Here is an 18311-nt window from a genome sequence, read left to right on the forward strand (position 1 = left end):
TATGTTACAATTTTCTCGAGAAAGGAGACTCAATTTTATATTTATTTGTACAACCCTATGGTACCCAAAAATATAGTAGGTTCATGAATTTTTAATAACTTAGTCATTTTACTAATAGTCCTAACTTTTCCTTAAATAAATTATAATTGCTAAAATAAAATGTCAGGAGATAATTTATTTTATAGAGAAAGCAATGAAATTATTTCTGGCTTTACCCTTGGTACAATTAAAAAAAAAAACACATGGACTAATATTCTTCTGGATAAAAAAATGAAAAAAATGAAACATCACCATATGAAGCAGACAGTGGTTCCCTGAGGCCAAGATTGAGTACTAACTGCAAAGAGGCATGTTGGAACTGATAGAAATATTCTACTATTGATTATGGTGGTATTTATAAGGAATTATATATTATGTACTTTATTTTATTTTATTTATTTGTTTTTTTAATATTTATTTGTTTTTTAGTTTTCGGCGGACACAACATCTTTGTTTGTATGTGGTGCTGAGGATCGAACCCGGGCCGCACGCATGCCAGGTGAGCACGCTTACCGCTTGAGCCACATCCCCAGCCCTATTATATACTTTAAAAGTATGTACTGCATTATTTTTAAGTTATACATCAATAAAGTTAATATCTTTTTAGAAAGCTAATCAGAGGGCAGAAATTTAGAATTCATCTCCATCTTTTTTCTGATTCCCTAACATTCATATGCACAACATATTCTAATAAGAATTTTAAAATTCTTTTATCAAAAGGGACCCCAATAAGTGTCACTGATTCAAATTATGCTGTTGTTAGATGTTAGGAGCTTATTAATGATAAGATCAAAGTTATTCGACTGACTAAAAACTAAAAAGGAAAATCACTCTCCAGAGGGTCTTACCTCACAGATCTGGCGAGCTGCATCTGTAGTTAGGCGAGCAGTCTCTGTTTGTTGAGCTGCTATTTTACAAGTTGCTTCCTGAAGGACTTCGGTTACTTCCCTTTGTGATTTAACCACCTGCTGTAATGATTCTGCATGGACCTACAAATAAAAGGGGGCAAGAAAAGAAGTTAGGTTTCACTATCCCTTCCACCCAAATTAAGTTTTTATTTTTAATCTTTTCAATTGTAAATGGATACAATACCTGTATTTTATGCTAAGGGCTTCACATGTGCTAGGCAGGCACTCTACCACTGAACTACAACCTTTGCCCCAAATTAAGTTTTAATCTATATCTGTTTCATAAATCAAGTGCCTTGTGAAAAAACACTTGATTATATGCTGGATTTCATACTTAAAGTATTTACTTTATCATTCAGAGTTGATGTGCCTGGACAAATAATTATAACATACCACAGTTGCCACTTTTCTAAATTGGGATTAAATCTTGCCTATTTATTTCAGAGGGTTGCTACAAATCCCATACAAAGAATTTAAACATTCTTGTTTATATCCTTTCTTTTTTATTCCTATGTAATTTAAAAAACTACAGTAATTTCTAAGATACAAATTTAGGTTTAGAAAACCTACTGTAAAATAAATTACCTGAGCTGCTTTGTTTCGAGTTTCTTCTAATTGTCTCTGACATTCCAGAGCTTCTTGTTCAGCCTTCAGTTTCAAAAGGGCCAAATCTCTTTCATGGCGTTGCTGCTGTGCCTTCAAAATCAAGAAATGGTCAAATATTAATCCCAAGGTACTAAACTATTTCAACACAGTGACTACCATAAACACAATGCTTTCTTCTTCTTTTTTTTTTGAAACAGGGTCTCACTACATTGCCCAAGCTGGTCTTGAACTCATGTTCCCCGTCTCAACCTCAAGAAGAGCTAAGATTCTGGATACAAACTACCATGCCCAGCTCAGAAAGCTATCTTTCTAACACAAATGATTTAGAACACCCAATTAGAGCCTAGGTTTGGGTTTTAGCTTAGTGGTAGAGTGCTTGACTAGCACATGTGAGGCACTGGATTCAATCCTCAGCACTACATAAAAATAAATAAAATAAAGGTATTGTGTCCATCTACAACTAAAAATATATATATTTTTTTAGATTAGAACCTAAAGGAAAGATAGTAAGGACAGTCATTAGTCATTTGTTAGACCACCCACGATATCTTAATTAATATAGAAATATACAAAAATTCCAAGGCATGAAATTATGAACTGATGCCAACAAGCTGATTAGAAAGCAAAAATTATAGCATCTAACTCGGGGGAAAAAAAATAGGTCCTTTTAGTGAAAATAAAGACAATATCTCATATCTCACAATGTTGCCTGTTTCATTTTAATTTTGAAGGAACAGTCTCATTAAAAAAGCTGCCCCCCACAAAGATACCCTTTTACCAAGATCCTTTTTTGCCATACAACGTTAGCTATAAATTCATATATTTTCATCTTTTCTGGAATAGTGCTTTAAATAACAGATTCTCTAAAAGTAGTTAGGCTATATATAGTCATAAAATGCCCTGAGCAAATCTGGAAATCCAGAATTATAATGTACCCTGAAAATGGTAGAAAATCTCAGTGTTCACTCAGATTTTAAGGTTACCATGGCCCTCTACTGCAAAAGGCCATTTCTTTCACAAAGTTGACAACAGCCCTCCCACCCTCTATCAGGGAACATTTGGAAGTGTCTTTGGAGTTTCCACTGTCATAGTAACTGGACAGCACTATGATTATTAGAGGATGGGTGCAGAAATACTGAGCAAAGTATGGAGCAGTCTCACAAAGAACTGTTTTCACAGCCAGGCATGCCTATGATCCCAGAGACTTTCAATGCCAAGGCAGGAATATCACAAATTCAAGGCCAGCCTGGACAACTTAGGGAGACCATGTCTCAAAATAAAAAGAGCTGAGGCTATAACTCAGTGGTAGAGCATGCTGGGTTCAACCTCCACTACTGCAAAACAAAAAGACTACCTTCAGGTATTTTGGGAAGAATAACCAGAAAATAAAATTGAAAAAAAATTCACAATAGCACCAAACACAAAATATCTAGAAATAAAATTTAAAATGTTAAGACTTCTAATTAAAAATTATACTGCTAAGAAAAATATTAAGACTTAAATAAGGGATGTGATTGTGGCTCAGTGGTAGAGTGCTTGTCCAGCATGTATGAGGCACTGGGTTCAATTCTTAGTACCACATAAAAATAAATGAATAAAATAAAGGTATTGTACCCATCTGCAACTAAAAAAACTTATTTTAAGAAACTTAAATAAACAGAAAAAGACATCAGATTCATAAATTAAGATGTATATTCTCCACAGAATGTTATAACCATTCTAGTCAAAATCATACCAGGCCTTTTTATTTTGGTAGAAACTTATGTGGAAATGCAACTACCTAGCATGGACAACACCATCTTTTTTAAGAGAGAGAGAGAGAATTTTAATATTTATTTTTTAGTTTTCGGCGGACACAACATCTTTGTTTGTATGTGGTGCTGAGGATCGAACCCGGGCCGCACGCATGCCAGGCGAGCACGCTACCGCTTGAGCCACATCCCCAGCCTGACAACACCATCTTGAAAAAGAAGACAAAGTTGGAGAAATTACATTCTGATTTCAACACCATAAAGTCACAGTAATAAGATAGTAAGAACAGAAATAGATCAATGGAAAAGAGCAAAGTCCAGAAACAGATGTACATATAAGTGGCTACTTAATCATTGATTTGTACACTAATGTAATTGAAGTTTTGTTTTGTTTTTTAAGAAAATGGTGCTGGAATAACTGACTATTCATATGAAGGAAAAATGAACTTGGACTCCCTTTGCTCATTTAAACCTCAATATTAAATTGAGGTTCACACACTTATAAGAGACAAAACTAAAAAAAAAAAAAAAAAAAAAACTTTTTAGAAAAGTATCTTTATTAGAGTATTTTAATCTCTTAGAGCAGGCAAAGATTACTTAGAAAAAAAACAACACTACAATAAAAAGATGAAAAGTTAAAAACAAGAATTTATCAAAACTAAAAACTTCTGTCCTTAGAAGACATGTTTAAAAAGTAAGCTGTGGGGACTGGGATTGTGGCTCAGCGGTGGAGCGCTCGCCTAGCATGTTTGGGACCCAGGTTCGATCCTCAGCAACACATAAAAAAATGATAATAATAACAAAGGCATTGTGTTGTGTCCATCTACACCTAAAAAATACACTACAGAAATACAGAAGATAATTAGAAATTATTTAGAAACCTCATACTCCAATAAAATAGAAGATAGTGAAGGCGTCAATAAATTCCTTAAGTCATATGCGTCATATGAGATCTGCCCAGATTGAGTCAGGAAGATATACATAACTCAAACAGACCAATATCAAGTGAGGAAATAGAAGAAGCCATCCAAAGATTACCAACCAAGAAAAGCCCAGGACCGGATGGATATACAGCATAGTTTTACAAGACCTTTAAAGAAGAACTAATACCAATACTCTTCAATCTATTTCAGGAAATAGAAAAAGAGGGAGTACTTCCAAATTAATTTGATGAGGCCAATATCACCCTGATTCCAAAACCAGACAAAGACACATCAAAGAAAGAAAACTTCAGACCAACATCTTTAATGAATATAGATGCAAAAATCTTCAATAAAATTCTGGCAAATCAGATACAAAAATATTTCAAAATGATCGTGTACCATGATCGAGGGGGATTCATCCCTGGAATACAAAGTTGGTTCAACATACAGAAATCAATAAATGTAATTCACCACATCAATAGACTTAAAGATAAGAACCATATGATCATCTTGATAGATGCAGAAAAAACATTCGACAAAATACAGCACCCCTTTATGTTCAAAACTCTAGAAAAACTAGGGATAACAGGAACTTACCTCAACATTGTAAAAGCTATCTACGCTAAGCCTCAGACCAACAACATTGTAAACAGAGAAAACCTGAAGGCATTCCCTCTTAAATCTGGAACAAGACAGGGATGCCCTCTCTCACCACTTCTTGAAGCACTGGCAGGAGCAATTAGATGAAAGAAATTAAAGGAATAACTATAGGAAAAGAAGAACTTAAACTAGCACTCTGTGCTGATGATATGATTCTATACCTAGAAGACCCAAAAGGCTCTACCAAGAAACTTCTAGAACTAGTAAATGAATTCAGCAAAGTGGCAGGATATAAATCAACACCCACAAATCAAAGGCATTCCTGTATATCAGTGACAAATCCTCTGAAATGGAAATGAGGAAAACTACCCCATTCACAATATCCTCAAAAACAACAACAACAACAAAAAAAAAAAACTTGGGAATCAACTTAACAAAAGAGGTGAAAGATCTATACAATGAAAACTATAGAACCCTAAAGAGAGAAATAGAAGAAGACCTTAGAAGAAAGATATACCTTGCTCATGGATAGGCAGGATTAATATTGTTTAAATGGCCATATTACCAAAAGCCCTTTACAGATTCAATGCGATTCCAATCAAAATCCCAATGGCATTTCTCACAGAATTAGAAAAAGCAATTATGAAATTCATCTGGAAAAATAAGAGACCCAGAATAGCTAAAGCAATTCTAAGCAGGAAGAGTGAAACAGGTGGTATTGCTATGCCAGATCTTAAACTATACTACAGAGCAATAGTAACAAAAACAGCATGGTACTGGCACCAAAACAGGCTGGTAGATCAATGGTACAGAATAGAGGATACAGAGACTAACCCACAAAATTACAACTACCTTATAGTAGACAAAGGTGCTAAAAGCATGCAATGGAGAAAGAATAGCATCCTCAACAAATGGTGCTGGGAAAACTGTAAATCCATATGCAACAAAATGAAATTGAATCCCTATCTCTCACCATGCACAAAAGTTAACTCAAAATGGATCAATGATCTAGGAATCAAACCAGAGACTCTGCGTCTAATAGAAGAAAAAGTTGGCCCTAATTTTCATCACGTGGGGTTAGGCCCCAATTTCCTTATTAAGGTACCTATAGCACAAGAATTAAAACCAAGAATCAACAAATGGGACGAATTCAAACTAAAAAGTTTTTTCTCAGCAAGAGAAATAATATATGAGGTGAATAGGGAGCCTACATCCTGGGAACAAATTTTTACCCCTCACACATCAGATAGAGCTCTAATCTCAAGAGTATACAAAGAACTCAAAAAGCTAAACACCAGAAAAACAAATAACCCAATCAATAAATGGGCCAAGGACCTGAACAGACACTTCTCAGAAGAGGATATACAATCAATCAACAAATACAGGAAAAAAACGCTCACTATCTCTAGCAATCAGAGAAATGCAAATTAAAACCACTGTAAGATACCATCTCACTCCAGCAAGAATGGCAGCCATTATGAAGTCAAACAATAACAAGTGCTGGTGTGGATGGGGGGGGGGGGGGGGGCGCGCGGGAAAGCTACACTCATACATTGCAGGTGGGAGTGCAAACTGGAGCACCTAACTTGCAAAGCAGTATGGAGATTCCTTGGAAAGCTGGAAATGAAACCACCATTTGACCCAGCTATCCCTCTTCTCGGTCTATACCCAAAGGACCTACATACTACAGGGACACAGCCACATTAATGTTTACAGCAGCACAATTCACAATAGCTAGACTGTGGAGCCAACCTAGATGCCCTTCAATGGATGAATGGATAAAAAAATGTGGCATTTATACACAATGGAATATTACTCGGCACTAAAAAATAACAAGATCATGGCATTTGCAGGGAAATGGGTGGCATTAGAGCAGATTATGCTAAGTGAAGTTGCCAATCCCAAAAAAACAAATGCCGAATGTGACTCAAAATGGGGGATGACTCAAAATGGGGTAGGGAGGAAGAGCAAGGGAAGAAGATTACCTCTAGATAGGGAAGAGAGGTGGGAGGGAAAGGGAGGAAGAAGGGGAATTGCATGGAAGATGGAAGGAGACCCTCATCGTTATACAGATTACATGTATGAAGATGTGAGGAAAAAAAAAATAGCATCACCTTAGATTGGGTAGAGAGAGGTGATGGGAGGGGAGGGGAGGGGATGGGGGAAAGGAAGGATAGTAGAATGAAATAGACATTATTATTACTGTGTGTATATACGTGACTGCATGACCAATGTGATTCTGCAACCTGTACACTCAGAAAAATGAGAAATTATATCCCATCTAATTCAAATGTATCATATGTCAAGATCATTGTACTGTCATGTGTAACTAATTAAAACAAATAAAAAATTTTAAAAAATATATATTAAAAAAAAAAAGTAAGCCATAGGGGCTGGGGCTCACGTAGAGCGCTCACCTAGCACGTGCGAGGCCCAGGGTTCGACCCTTAGCACCACATAAAAATGAATAAGTATTGTCCAACTACAACTAAAAAAATAAATATTTTTTTAAAAAGCAAGCCATGAACTGGGATATGATATTTTAATTACATCTGAAAAGAACTTGTTTCCAGAATGCATAAAGAATTCCTATAACTCTAACTAAAAGACAATCTAAATACGAAAGATTTGAACAGACATTCACAAAAGGTGTAAGAATGGTCAATAAATACATAAAAAGATGATCAACTTCATCAGTCATAAGGGAAATACAAATCACAACCTCAGTGAGATGCTATTTCACTTTCACAAGAATTGTAATTTAAAAGAACTAATGATATTAAGAATAGGGAACAACTGCAACTTTCAGATATTGCTATAGGAAAGTAAAATGTTATGACCATTTTGGAAATATTTATACAAGCCCCAAACTGGACATAATCCAAACGTATACCAACAGGAAAATGATCTAATTGTGAGATTTCCAACAATGGACTCTTATTTTTTTTTTCTTTTCCCTTTAGGTGATCTTTATTTTTTATTAATTTTTAAAAATTTATATGAGAGCAGAATGCATTATAACTCATATTACACATATACAGCACAATTTTTCATATCTCTGGTTATATACAAAGTATATTCACACCAATTCGTGGCTTCATACATGTACTATGATAATGATGAGCATCACATTCCACCATCATTTCTTTTTTTTTTTTTTATTGGTTGTTCAAAACATTACAAAGCTCTTGACATATCATATTTCACACTTTGATTCAAGTGGGTTATGAACTCCCATTTTTACCCCGTATACAGATTGCAGAATCACATCGGTTACACATCCACGTTTTTACACAATGCCATACTAGTAACTGTTGTATCCTGCTACCTTTACTATCCTCTACTATCCCCCCTCCCCTCCCATCTTCTCTCTCTACCCAATCTGCTGTAATTCAATTCTCTCCCTTTTTTTTCCCTTTCCCCTCACATCCTCTTATATGTAATTTTGTATAACAATGAGGGTCTCCTTCCATTTCCATGCAATTTCCCTTCTCTCTCCCTTTTCCTCCCACCTCTCGTCCCTGTTTAATGTTAATCTTTTCCTCATGCTCTTCCTCCCTGCTCTGTTCTTAGTTGCTCTCCTTATATCAAAGAAGACATTTCACATTTGTTTTTTAGGGATTGGCTAGCTTCACTTAGCATAATCTGCTCTAATGCCATCCATTTCCCTGCAAATGCCATGATTTTGTCATTTTTTAGTGCTGCGTAATACTCCATTGCGTATAAATGCCACATTTTTTTTAACCATTCATCTATTGAAGGGCATCTAGGTTGGTTCCACAGTCTAGCTATTGTGAATTGTGCTGTTATGTTATGAACATCGATGTGGCAGTATCCCTATAGTACGTTCTTTTAAGGTCTTCAGGGAATAGTCCGAGAAGGGCAATAGCTGGGTCAAATGGTGGTTCCATTCCCAGCTTTCCCAGGAATCTCCATACTGCTTTCCAAATTGGCTGCACCAATTTGCAGTCCCACCAGCAATGTACAAGTGTACCCTTTTCCCCACATCCTCGCCAGCACTTGTTGTTGTTTGACTTCATAATGGCTGCCAATCTTACTGGAGTGAGATGGTATCTTAGGGTGGTTTTGATTTGCATTTCTCTGACTGCTAGAGATGGTGAGCATTTTTTCATGTACTTGTTGATTAATTGTATGTCCTCCTCTGAGAAGTGTCTGTTCAGGTCCTTGGGCCATTTGTTGATTGGGTTATTTGTTATCTTATTGTTTAATTTTTTGAGTTCTTTGTATATTCTGGATATTAGGGCTCTATCTGAAGTGTGAGGAGTGAAAATTTGTTCCCAGGATGTAGGCTCCCTATTTACCTCTCTTATTGTTTCTCTTGCTGAGAAAAAACTTTTTAGTTTGAGTAAGTCCCATTTGTTGATTCTTGTTAACTCTTGTGCTATGGGTGTCCTATTAAGGAATTTGGAGCCCGACCCCACAATATGTAGATCGGAGCCAACTTTTTCTTCTATCAGACGCAGAGTCTCTGATTTGATATCAAGCTCTTTGATCCATTTTGAGTTAACTTTTGTGCATGGCGAGAGAAAGGGATTCAGTTTCATTTTGTTGCATATGGATTTCCAGTTTTCCCAGCACCATTTGTTGAAGATGCTATGCTTCCTCCATTGCATGCTTTTAGCCCCTTTATCAAATATAAGAAAGTTATAATTTTGTGGATTGGTCTCTGTGTCCTCTATTCTGTACCATTGGTCCACCCGCCTGTTTTGGTACTAGTACCATGCTGTTTCTGTTACTATTGCTCTGTAGTATAGTTTGGTATCGCTATACCGCCTGATTCACACTTCCTGCTTAGAATTGCTTTTGCTATTCTGGGTCTTTTATTGTTCCATATGAATTTCATGATTGCTTTATCTATTTCTACAAGAAATGCCGTTGGGATTTTGATTGGCATTGCATTAAACCTATAGAGATCTTTGGGTAATATCGCCATTTTGATGATGTTAGTTCTGCCTATCCATGAACAGGGTATATTTTTCCATCTTCTAAGATCTTCTATTTATCTCTTTAGGATTCTGTAGTTTTCATTGTATAAATCTTTCACCTCTTTTGTTAGGTTGATTCCCAAGTATTTTATTTTTTTTGAGGGTATTGTGAATGGGGTGGTTGTCCTCATTTCCATTTCAGAAGATTTGTCGCTGATATACAGGAATGCCTTTGATTTTATATCCTGCCACTTTGCTGAATTCATTTATTAGCTCTAGTAGTTTCTTTGTAGAACCTTTTGGGTCTGTTATATATAGAATCATATCATCCACAAATAGTGATAATTTAAGTTCTTCTGTTCCTATTTTTATGCCTTTAATTTCTTTTGTCTGTCTAATTGCTCTGGCTAGTATTTCGAGAACTAAATTGAATAGAAGTGGTGAGAGAGGACATCCCTGTCTTGTTCCAGATTTTAGAGGGAATGCCTTCAGTTTTTTTTTTCCATTTAGAATGATGCTAGCCTGAGGCTTAGCATATATATAGCTTTTACAATATTGAGGTAAGTTCCTGTTATCCCTAGCTTTTCTAGTATTTTGAACATAAAGGGATGCTGTACTTTGTCATATGCTTTTTCTGTGTCTATCAAGATGATCATGTGGTTCTTATTGTTAAGTCTATTGATGTGGTGAATAACATTTATTGATTTCCGTATATTGAACCAGCCTTGCATCCCAGGGATGAATCCTGCTTGATCATGGTGCACAATTTTTTTGATATGCTTCTGTATTCGATTTGCCAGGATTTTATTGAGGATTTTTGCATCTAAGTTCATTAGAGATATTGGTCTGTAGTTTTCTTTCTTTGAAGTGTCTTTGTCTAGTTTCGGGATCAGGGTGATGTTGGCCTCATAGAATGAATTTGGAAGAGCTCCTTCTTTTTCTGTTTCTTGAAATAACTTGAAAAGTATTGGTATTAATTCTACTTTGAAGGTTTTGTAAAACTCCGCTGTATACCCATCCGGTCCAGGGCTTTTCTTGGTTGGTAGTCTTTTGATGGCTTCTTCTATTTCCTCCTTTGTTATTGGTCTATTTAAATTGTGTGGGTCTTCCTGACTCAATCTGGGCAAATCATATGAAATTTATCGATATCTTCACTATCTTCTATTTTATTGGAATATAGGGTTTCAAAATAATTTCTAATTATCTTCTGTATTTCTGTAGTGTCCGTTGTGACATTGCCTTTTTCATCCTGTATGTTAGTAATTTGAGTTCTCTCTCTTCTTCTCTTCGTTAGCATGGCTAAGGGTCTGTCGATCTTATTTATTTTTTCAAAGACCCAACTTTTAGTTTTATCAATTTTTTCAATGGTTTTTTTTTTTTGTTGCAATTTCATTGATTTCAACTCTGATTTTAATTATTTCTTGCCTTTTACTACATTTGCTGTTGTTTTGCTCTTCCTTTTCTAGGGTTTTGAGATGAAGTGTGAGCTCATTTATTTGCTGGTTTTTTTCTTTTTTTGAGGAATGAACTCCAGGCAATGAATTTCCCTCTTAAAACTGCTTTCATTGTGTCCCATAGATTCTGATATGTTGTGTCTGTATTTTCATTTTATCCCTAAGAATTTTCTGATTTCCTCCTTTATGTCTTCTGTAACCCATTGATCGTTCAGTAATATATTGTTCATTTTCCAGGTGATGCAGGATTTTTCCTTCCTTCTTTTATCATTGATTTCCAGTTTCATTCCATTATGATCAGATAAGATACATGGTATTATCTCCACACCTTTATATTTACTAAGGGTTGTTCTATGGCATAATATATGGTCTATCTTTGAGAAGGATCCATGTGCTGCTGAGAAGAACGTGTATCCACTTGATGATGGTTGATATAGTCTATATATGTCGTTAAGTCTAGGTTATGGATTGTGTTATTGAGTTCTATAGTTTCTTTATTCAACTTTTGTCTGGAGGATCTGTCCAATTCCACCATCATTTCTAACCCCCTGCCTCCTCCCTTCCCCTCCTATCCCTCTGCCCCATCTAGAGTTCGTCTATTCCTCCCATGCTCCCTCTCCCTACCCCACTATGAATCAGCCTCCTTATATCAGAGAAAACATTCGGCATTTGGTTTCAATGGACTCTTACCAGGCCCAAAAACAACTGATATAATGAAATGGATAAATTGATGATGAATAAAATAAACACAACAGAGTTCAAAGTATTCTTGAACTTTATGTAAGTTCAAGAAAAGGCAAAATAAATGATGGTGCTAGGATGGTAATCATCTTAGGAGATGAAGTGAAAATGGGTTATGGATCAACTTTCTGGGGTAATGGAAATGTTGTATGTCTTGATTAGGTGGCCATAACATACTACCATATACTCCGGTCAAAATTCATCAAAGCTTCATGCTTAAAATCTGAAAATTTTATTGTAGGTAAACAACACCTCATTTAAAAAAGAAGATACTATTAGCACTCTCACTGAGGAACACTGCTTAGACCTCTGAATTTTTGTTTGCTAAGGAAAAGTCCACATTATGCTGGCTTTATTAAAAAAAAATGTGGATCTCACAAACTTTTATGGTTTGGTACCAAAAAAAGCATTATTTTTTTAAAAAATTCTGATTATCAATGAAAAGAGAAGATATTAAGAAGAACTAAATTTTATACAGTCATTAAAACGAAACATAAAACAGGAGACAGACACACACACACACACACACACACACACACACACAGAACGATTGTGCTATTATTCTGCTGCCTAAACACCGTATTTTCAATATTCTCCTAAGTACCCTATGTGATAGTTTTTCCCATGGTTATTTATGGGTGCTGTCCAGCTGACTTACTATTTGGCAGTTCAAAAGTTAATTTTTTAACTCATCATTGAGATTATTTTAAGTAGCAAAGTTAAAAAAAAAAAAAACTTCAGAAAGACAAAGACCACAATTACCTTTATGATCTGAGCCAGAGACACACTTTCCTGCTGAGCAAGTGAAATGCCTCTAACTCTTTCTACATCTGACAGTTGGCGCACTGACTCCTCAATGGCACTCAGATAATTGAGTTCTGCTGTCATACGATGCTGGAGGCCAGCAGGAGAAAAGCGTTTCGAACCTAGAGGGTATAAAAATTGGAAAAGTTCACATGAAATTATACATCAAGATTTCTAAAATTGGGCTGGGGATGTGGCTCAAGCGGTAGCGCGCTTGCCTGGCATGCGCATGGCGCTGGGTTCGATCCTCAGCACCACATACAAATAAAGATGTTTGTCCGCCAAAAACTAAAGAATAAATATTAAAAAATTCCCTCTCTAAAAAAAAAAAGATTTCTAAAATTTATCTCTCCGATTATAAGAGCCAGAAACAAATAGCTTTCCTTTATAGGACAGATGGTGACTAACTTATACAATGTATTTTAAGCTACTTCTTTTATGTGCATGTGTTTGCACATGTGTATACAGACATACATACACTTATAAACAGTTCAGAATGCACAAATGGGATACATTCTTTAGGTTATGCTGGCAACAGAGGAAAAAACTGTCACTACTGCACTAATCAATCTTTCATGATTTTCAATCTTTTGGTTTCTCACATAGCTTTTTAATACCTCAAAGAGAAATCACATTCATGTGAAAAACCATTTTCCGATGGGTCACCCAAAAAAAGAAATCTTCAATAAAATACGTAATATCTTATTTTAAAAATTATAACTGCATGGATCCACTTACCTGGTGTTGAAGTCATCTCTGTAGCTGTTCTGCTAGCAGCCAGGTTCACATCAGTAAAAGATGCACTGGGTTTAAATCCTGTTGTACTTGCGGGAATTATCACTGAGGACTTAGATTTTTCTAAGGAAGTCCCAGGAAGGTCGAACTGTAACAATTTCTGGGAACTTGGAGATAGCGGAGAAGTTGGAGTTTTTGGAGTTTTTCCCTTGTCTGATGAGACACTAGAAATTTTATTTCATAAAGACATAAGGAAAAAAAAAACTACTTTGAGCTAAACATAATAACATACATTACTTTCTTTTCCAACATAAGCTTTAACAAGCTATGATTTATTTATTTATTCAACAGTCATTACACTGAATCAATGACTATGAACACTCCCCTAACTGCTAGATTTATAATAGTGCAAGTACAATCCCTGAGTACAATCCATGCCCTGAATAAAATGGAAAAGGGGCCTCTTGATTAAATTGGCACTTAATTCCTCTGTAATGTATATTATGATTCATTGTAGTGAAAGTAATGTTTTCTAGAATCAACATTATATAACAATAAAAATATTGTATGTAAATGTATGTAAAGTCATATTAAAAAATTGTCTGAAAATGTGTCTGAAACAAGAACTGAAGGTTATTTGTAATCAACAGGCTAAGCATATATAACATTAAAAAGCAGGAAATAAAAACAAGAGTAGGCAAACTCCATAATCACTATAAAAATAAGTTTTCAAGAATCTGCTTGAAGGGCTAAAGCTATAGCTCAGTTGGTAGAGTGCCTGCCTTGCATGCCCAAGGTCCTGGGTTCGATTTCCAGCACCAAAAAAAAAAAAAAAAAAAAAATCTGTTTGAGTGAGCTAATAAACTGAATAGGAGAAAAAACGTTTATAGGAAGAACTAATTCCAACAATGAGACCAAAAGGATGCTAAAGAATTGGTTGTGCTGAAAGAGTAGAATACAGTTTGGAAACAAAATCTGTACGGAAAGAAATGAGATTCTTTATGGAAATCCAAAGGAAATACTTAAGTAAAATTAGATTCTTGGGTTGGTTTATGGGACAACTAACCTTTCAAAGCACCCAAGAAAGGAAGATGCTTAGGTCAAAAGACTTCACCAGAAACACAGTGGCAATGGCTTTCAGAACAGAAAGATGAGCTGTGCTTGAGGCACAGACTTCCTGAACAAGAGGTTTTTAACAGTTTAGGTGAGAGATGACCATACCCTAAAATCTAATCTAGAGCTATGAACAAAGTTTTTTCAGAACTACAGAATTTTATAGGAGCTCAGACATGCACAGTTAACTACTAAGGTGAAATTAATCAAATGAAAATTTTGAATATCAATGATATTTTAACTTTATTATAATTGGATTACAGTATAAAGCATACATTACTTTACCTCACAGAATGCCCAGAAAGTTCTTCCAAAGTGCTATCAACGTCAAGAGTTTGCTCATAATCTTTAGCAGAGAGTTTGCTATTGGTCCCAGATTTCTTTCCTTGATGGGAACCACGTTCTGAACTAGACTGTACTTTTTCCTCATCAATAAGTGTGTTTTGAACAGTTCCAGTGAATGAATCCAACCCTGTAAAGTAAATTTCTTATAAAGTTGATACCCAATATGAGTTACCAAAGAGATATAACCGATAGATAGATTTCAATAAAGTAATTAAAAATTACAGGCAGGAATACTTAAAAATTGTCTTATATTTAAAATGTTTTCCTTTATCTAAAATAGAATAACCATCCTTTTGCTTCTATTTAATGAAAGTAAAATGTCTTCCATTAATATATTCTACCTGCTATTAATAAGTTGTTCTTTGCTTATCTAATACTAAAAGATAAGTATATTAAACAAATAACCACAAAGAAGTTTTCTAAGGATAAAATTCAGAGTTGGGGAGAAAATCAGTAGCAAGTGCCAAATGAATTACACAATTCTTTTGAAAAACTTCATGGCAAGAACAATGTACACAAAAACTAAAAATAATCTTATTGGGATATATCTTATAGAGACTATTGAAATAACAAAAATCATGCATGATAGTCAATGCTTAACTTTATAACCTTATTTTAACATGTATTTCCAACACAGACTAATAAATCTAATTACATAAATAATAGTAATTTGAGCTATTTAAAATGCACTTCATATATATTACTCTATTGCTGTTAAACATCTCATAAAGTAGGTATTATATACCCAATTTCTAATGAGGTAACTAGAGATTTACAAGTCTTAAAAATAATTGCTTAAGGATGCAAAAGACGTACACCCAGGCTTCCTCATATGAGTTTATGCACTGTTCACTTAAATGGTAATGTTTAAATAGCAGCCTGGGAAAATTTTCTGATTACTTTTTTTTAAAAGCAAAATATAGAATTGTATATATATTTTAGCAGCAGCTAAATTTTTTTAATGTATATAATTAAAAAATCAAAAGAAAGTACAGAAGTGCGGGGGTAGGGGTAGGCTATACACCAATGTTCACAGCAGCATTATTCCAATAGCCAAAAGATAAAAGCAACACAATTGTCCTTCATTAGGTGAGTGAATAAAGATAAGATACAACCATATAATGGAATATTATTCAGCTTTAAAAAGGAAGGACATTCTGACACAGGCTACCACACAGGTGAAATCTGAAGACATTATGCTAAGTGAAACCAGCCAGTCACAGAAGGACAAATACCATACAATTCCACTTGTATGAGATAGCGAGAACTGGCAAACTCAAGAACAGGAAATAGAAAAGTTGTTACCAGGGTTTGGGGAAAAAGGAGAATGAGAGTTACCATATAACAGATACAGATTTTCAGTTTGGAAAAATAAAAACTTTTTAGAGATGGTTGGTGGTGATGGTTGCACTATAGTGCAATATGAATGCTCTTAATGACACAGAATAGTACATTTAAAGTTGAATTATTCAAGGGATTACTAATCAATTAGAAAGGACTCTAAAGTCTATAATCTCTAGGCTAGAAGCAAACTATTAATACTGGTTATGTTTAATTTTTCTATAGTAAAGATGTATTGTTTTAATAAAAACATTACTCATTTAATACTACTCTTTGAAAATAAATACAGAATGTAAAAACTGTTACTGATTTTAAACAACCAAAAACTGTATATAATATGATGTTTTAAACAAGAAAGACTTCAATTCCTACTGATGAAAATGCATGAAAAGAAAATGTTTACACTTACATTAAAAGACTGCCAAATGAAAGTACATTTACATGCCAGGCACAGTGATGCACACCTGTAGTCCCAGCAGCTTGGGAGGCTGAGGCAGGAGGATTATGAGTTGAAAACCAGCCTCAGCAACTTAGCAAGGCCCTGAGCAACTTCACAAGACCCTGTCTCTAGATAAAATATTAAAAAGGAAGATGTAGCTTGGTGGTAAAGCAACACTGGGTTCAATCCCCAGCACAAAAAACAAAGAAAGAAAGTACATTTACATAACTCAAAGTTCATTAAAATAAGTTTCTTCTTAGTATTACCACCCAAACCTACCAACCACACTGGGTAAGGATTTTTCGCACAAGCATGCAGATACTCTTTTTCACCACCAAGAGGAGTATTCATAATAAAAATTACAGAGATTTTAGAACTTCAGGGACAAAGGAGAAGCTACATTTAAGATGTTGCAGTGGAAAAGGAGATATATTCAGGTCTTATGGTATTGTGAAAAGGGACTGGGGTTATCTAAAAGCCACAAATCACTGTATTTTATCTGTTATTTTATTTTAGATTATAATTTTTAAAAAATCTACATTGATTCCTCTCACTTATACTCAACATATCATTTTAAAGTTGCATGGCATACTGTGGTAGACAGTAGACAGGATTTGGGAATCAAAAGTCAGAATCTGGGTTTTGCTAATAATGCATTAGTGATCTTAGGTGAGACACTAACAGCAATGCATAACAACTGCAAAATAAAACAATTGAGCAAGGTCAGCATTTCCCAAACCTTTCCAGCTGAATTCTAAAGCTATGCAATAATGAAGGAAGAAAGGACCCTTGTCAAATAAATTTGGAAAATACTTCACAGTATAGCCCCATCCTTATTCTAAAATCAAGAAATACAGACTTTAAACTATACTACAGAGCTACAGTAACAAAAATGACATGGTATTGGCGCCAAAATAGATTTGTGGACCAATAGTACAGAATAGAGGACACAGAGACAACTCACATAGACACAGTTATCTCATATGATAAAAAGGTGCCAAAAACATTCAGTGAAGAAAGATAGCCTATTCATCAAATAGTGCTGGCAAAACTGGAAATCCATATTTAGCAAAATGAAATTAAACCTCTATCTCTCATCCTGCACAAAAATCGACTCAAAGTGGATCAAAGACTCAGGCTCTAAACAGAGACCCTGCCACTAACAGAAGAAAAAGTAAGCCCAATCTTTACCATGTCGGCCTAGGATCTAACTTCCTTAACAAGATCCCTGAAGCACAAGAAATAAAATCAAGAATCAATAAATGGGATGGATTTAAATTAAAAAAGCTTCTCCTCAGCAAAGGAAATAATCAATAATGTGAGAAAAGAGCCTACAGATTGGGAGAAAATCTTTATCACATGCCACTCCAATAAAGCATTAATCTCTAGGATATATAAAGAACTCAAAAAACTTAACACCAAAAAAAACAAATAACCCAATAAATGGGCTAAGGAAGGACTCAAACAGAAAAGACACTTCAAAGAAGAAATACAATCGATCAACAAATATATGAAAAAGTGTTCAACGTCTTTAGCAATAAGAGAAATCAAAACTACACAAAGATT

The 18311-nt window shown here is 34.9% G+C and overlaps 1 protein-coding gene across 5 annotated transcripts in view; it reads right to left on the reverse strand.

Moving 5' to 3' along the window:
* Window positions 1–18311, reverse strand: part of Cep350 (centrosomal protein 350) — a 161979-nt gene that overhangs the window by 78413 nt on the left and 65255 nt on the right. For all 5 annotated transcript variants that reach the window (XM_034636357.2, XM_071600263.1, XM_071600266.1 and 2 more), the window contains 5 exons: window positions 14906–15092; window positions 13511–13731; window positions 12731–12894; window positions 1533–1643; window positions 888–1028 (listed from right to left, as the gene is read on the reverse strand). In XM_034636357.2, coding sequence (XP_034492248.1) covers window positions 888–1028; window positions 1533–1643; window positions 12731–12894; window positions 13511–13731; window positions 14906–15092 — 824 coding nt within the window. The remainder of the gene's footprint in view (window positions 1–887; window positions 1029–1532; window positions 1644–12730; window positions 12895–13510; window positions 13732–14905; window positions 15093–18311) is intronic.

This window comes from Marmota flaviventris, chromosome 12, assembly GCF_047511675.1.
Source record: "Marmota flaviventris isolate mMarFla1 chromosome 12, mMarFla1.hap1, whole genome shotgun sequence".
In the NCBI taxonomy this organism is placed as follows: Eukaryota; Metazoa; Chordata; class Mammalia; order Rodentia; family Sciuridae; genus Marmota; species Marmota flaviventris.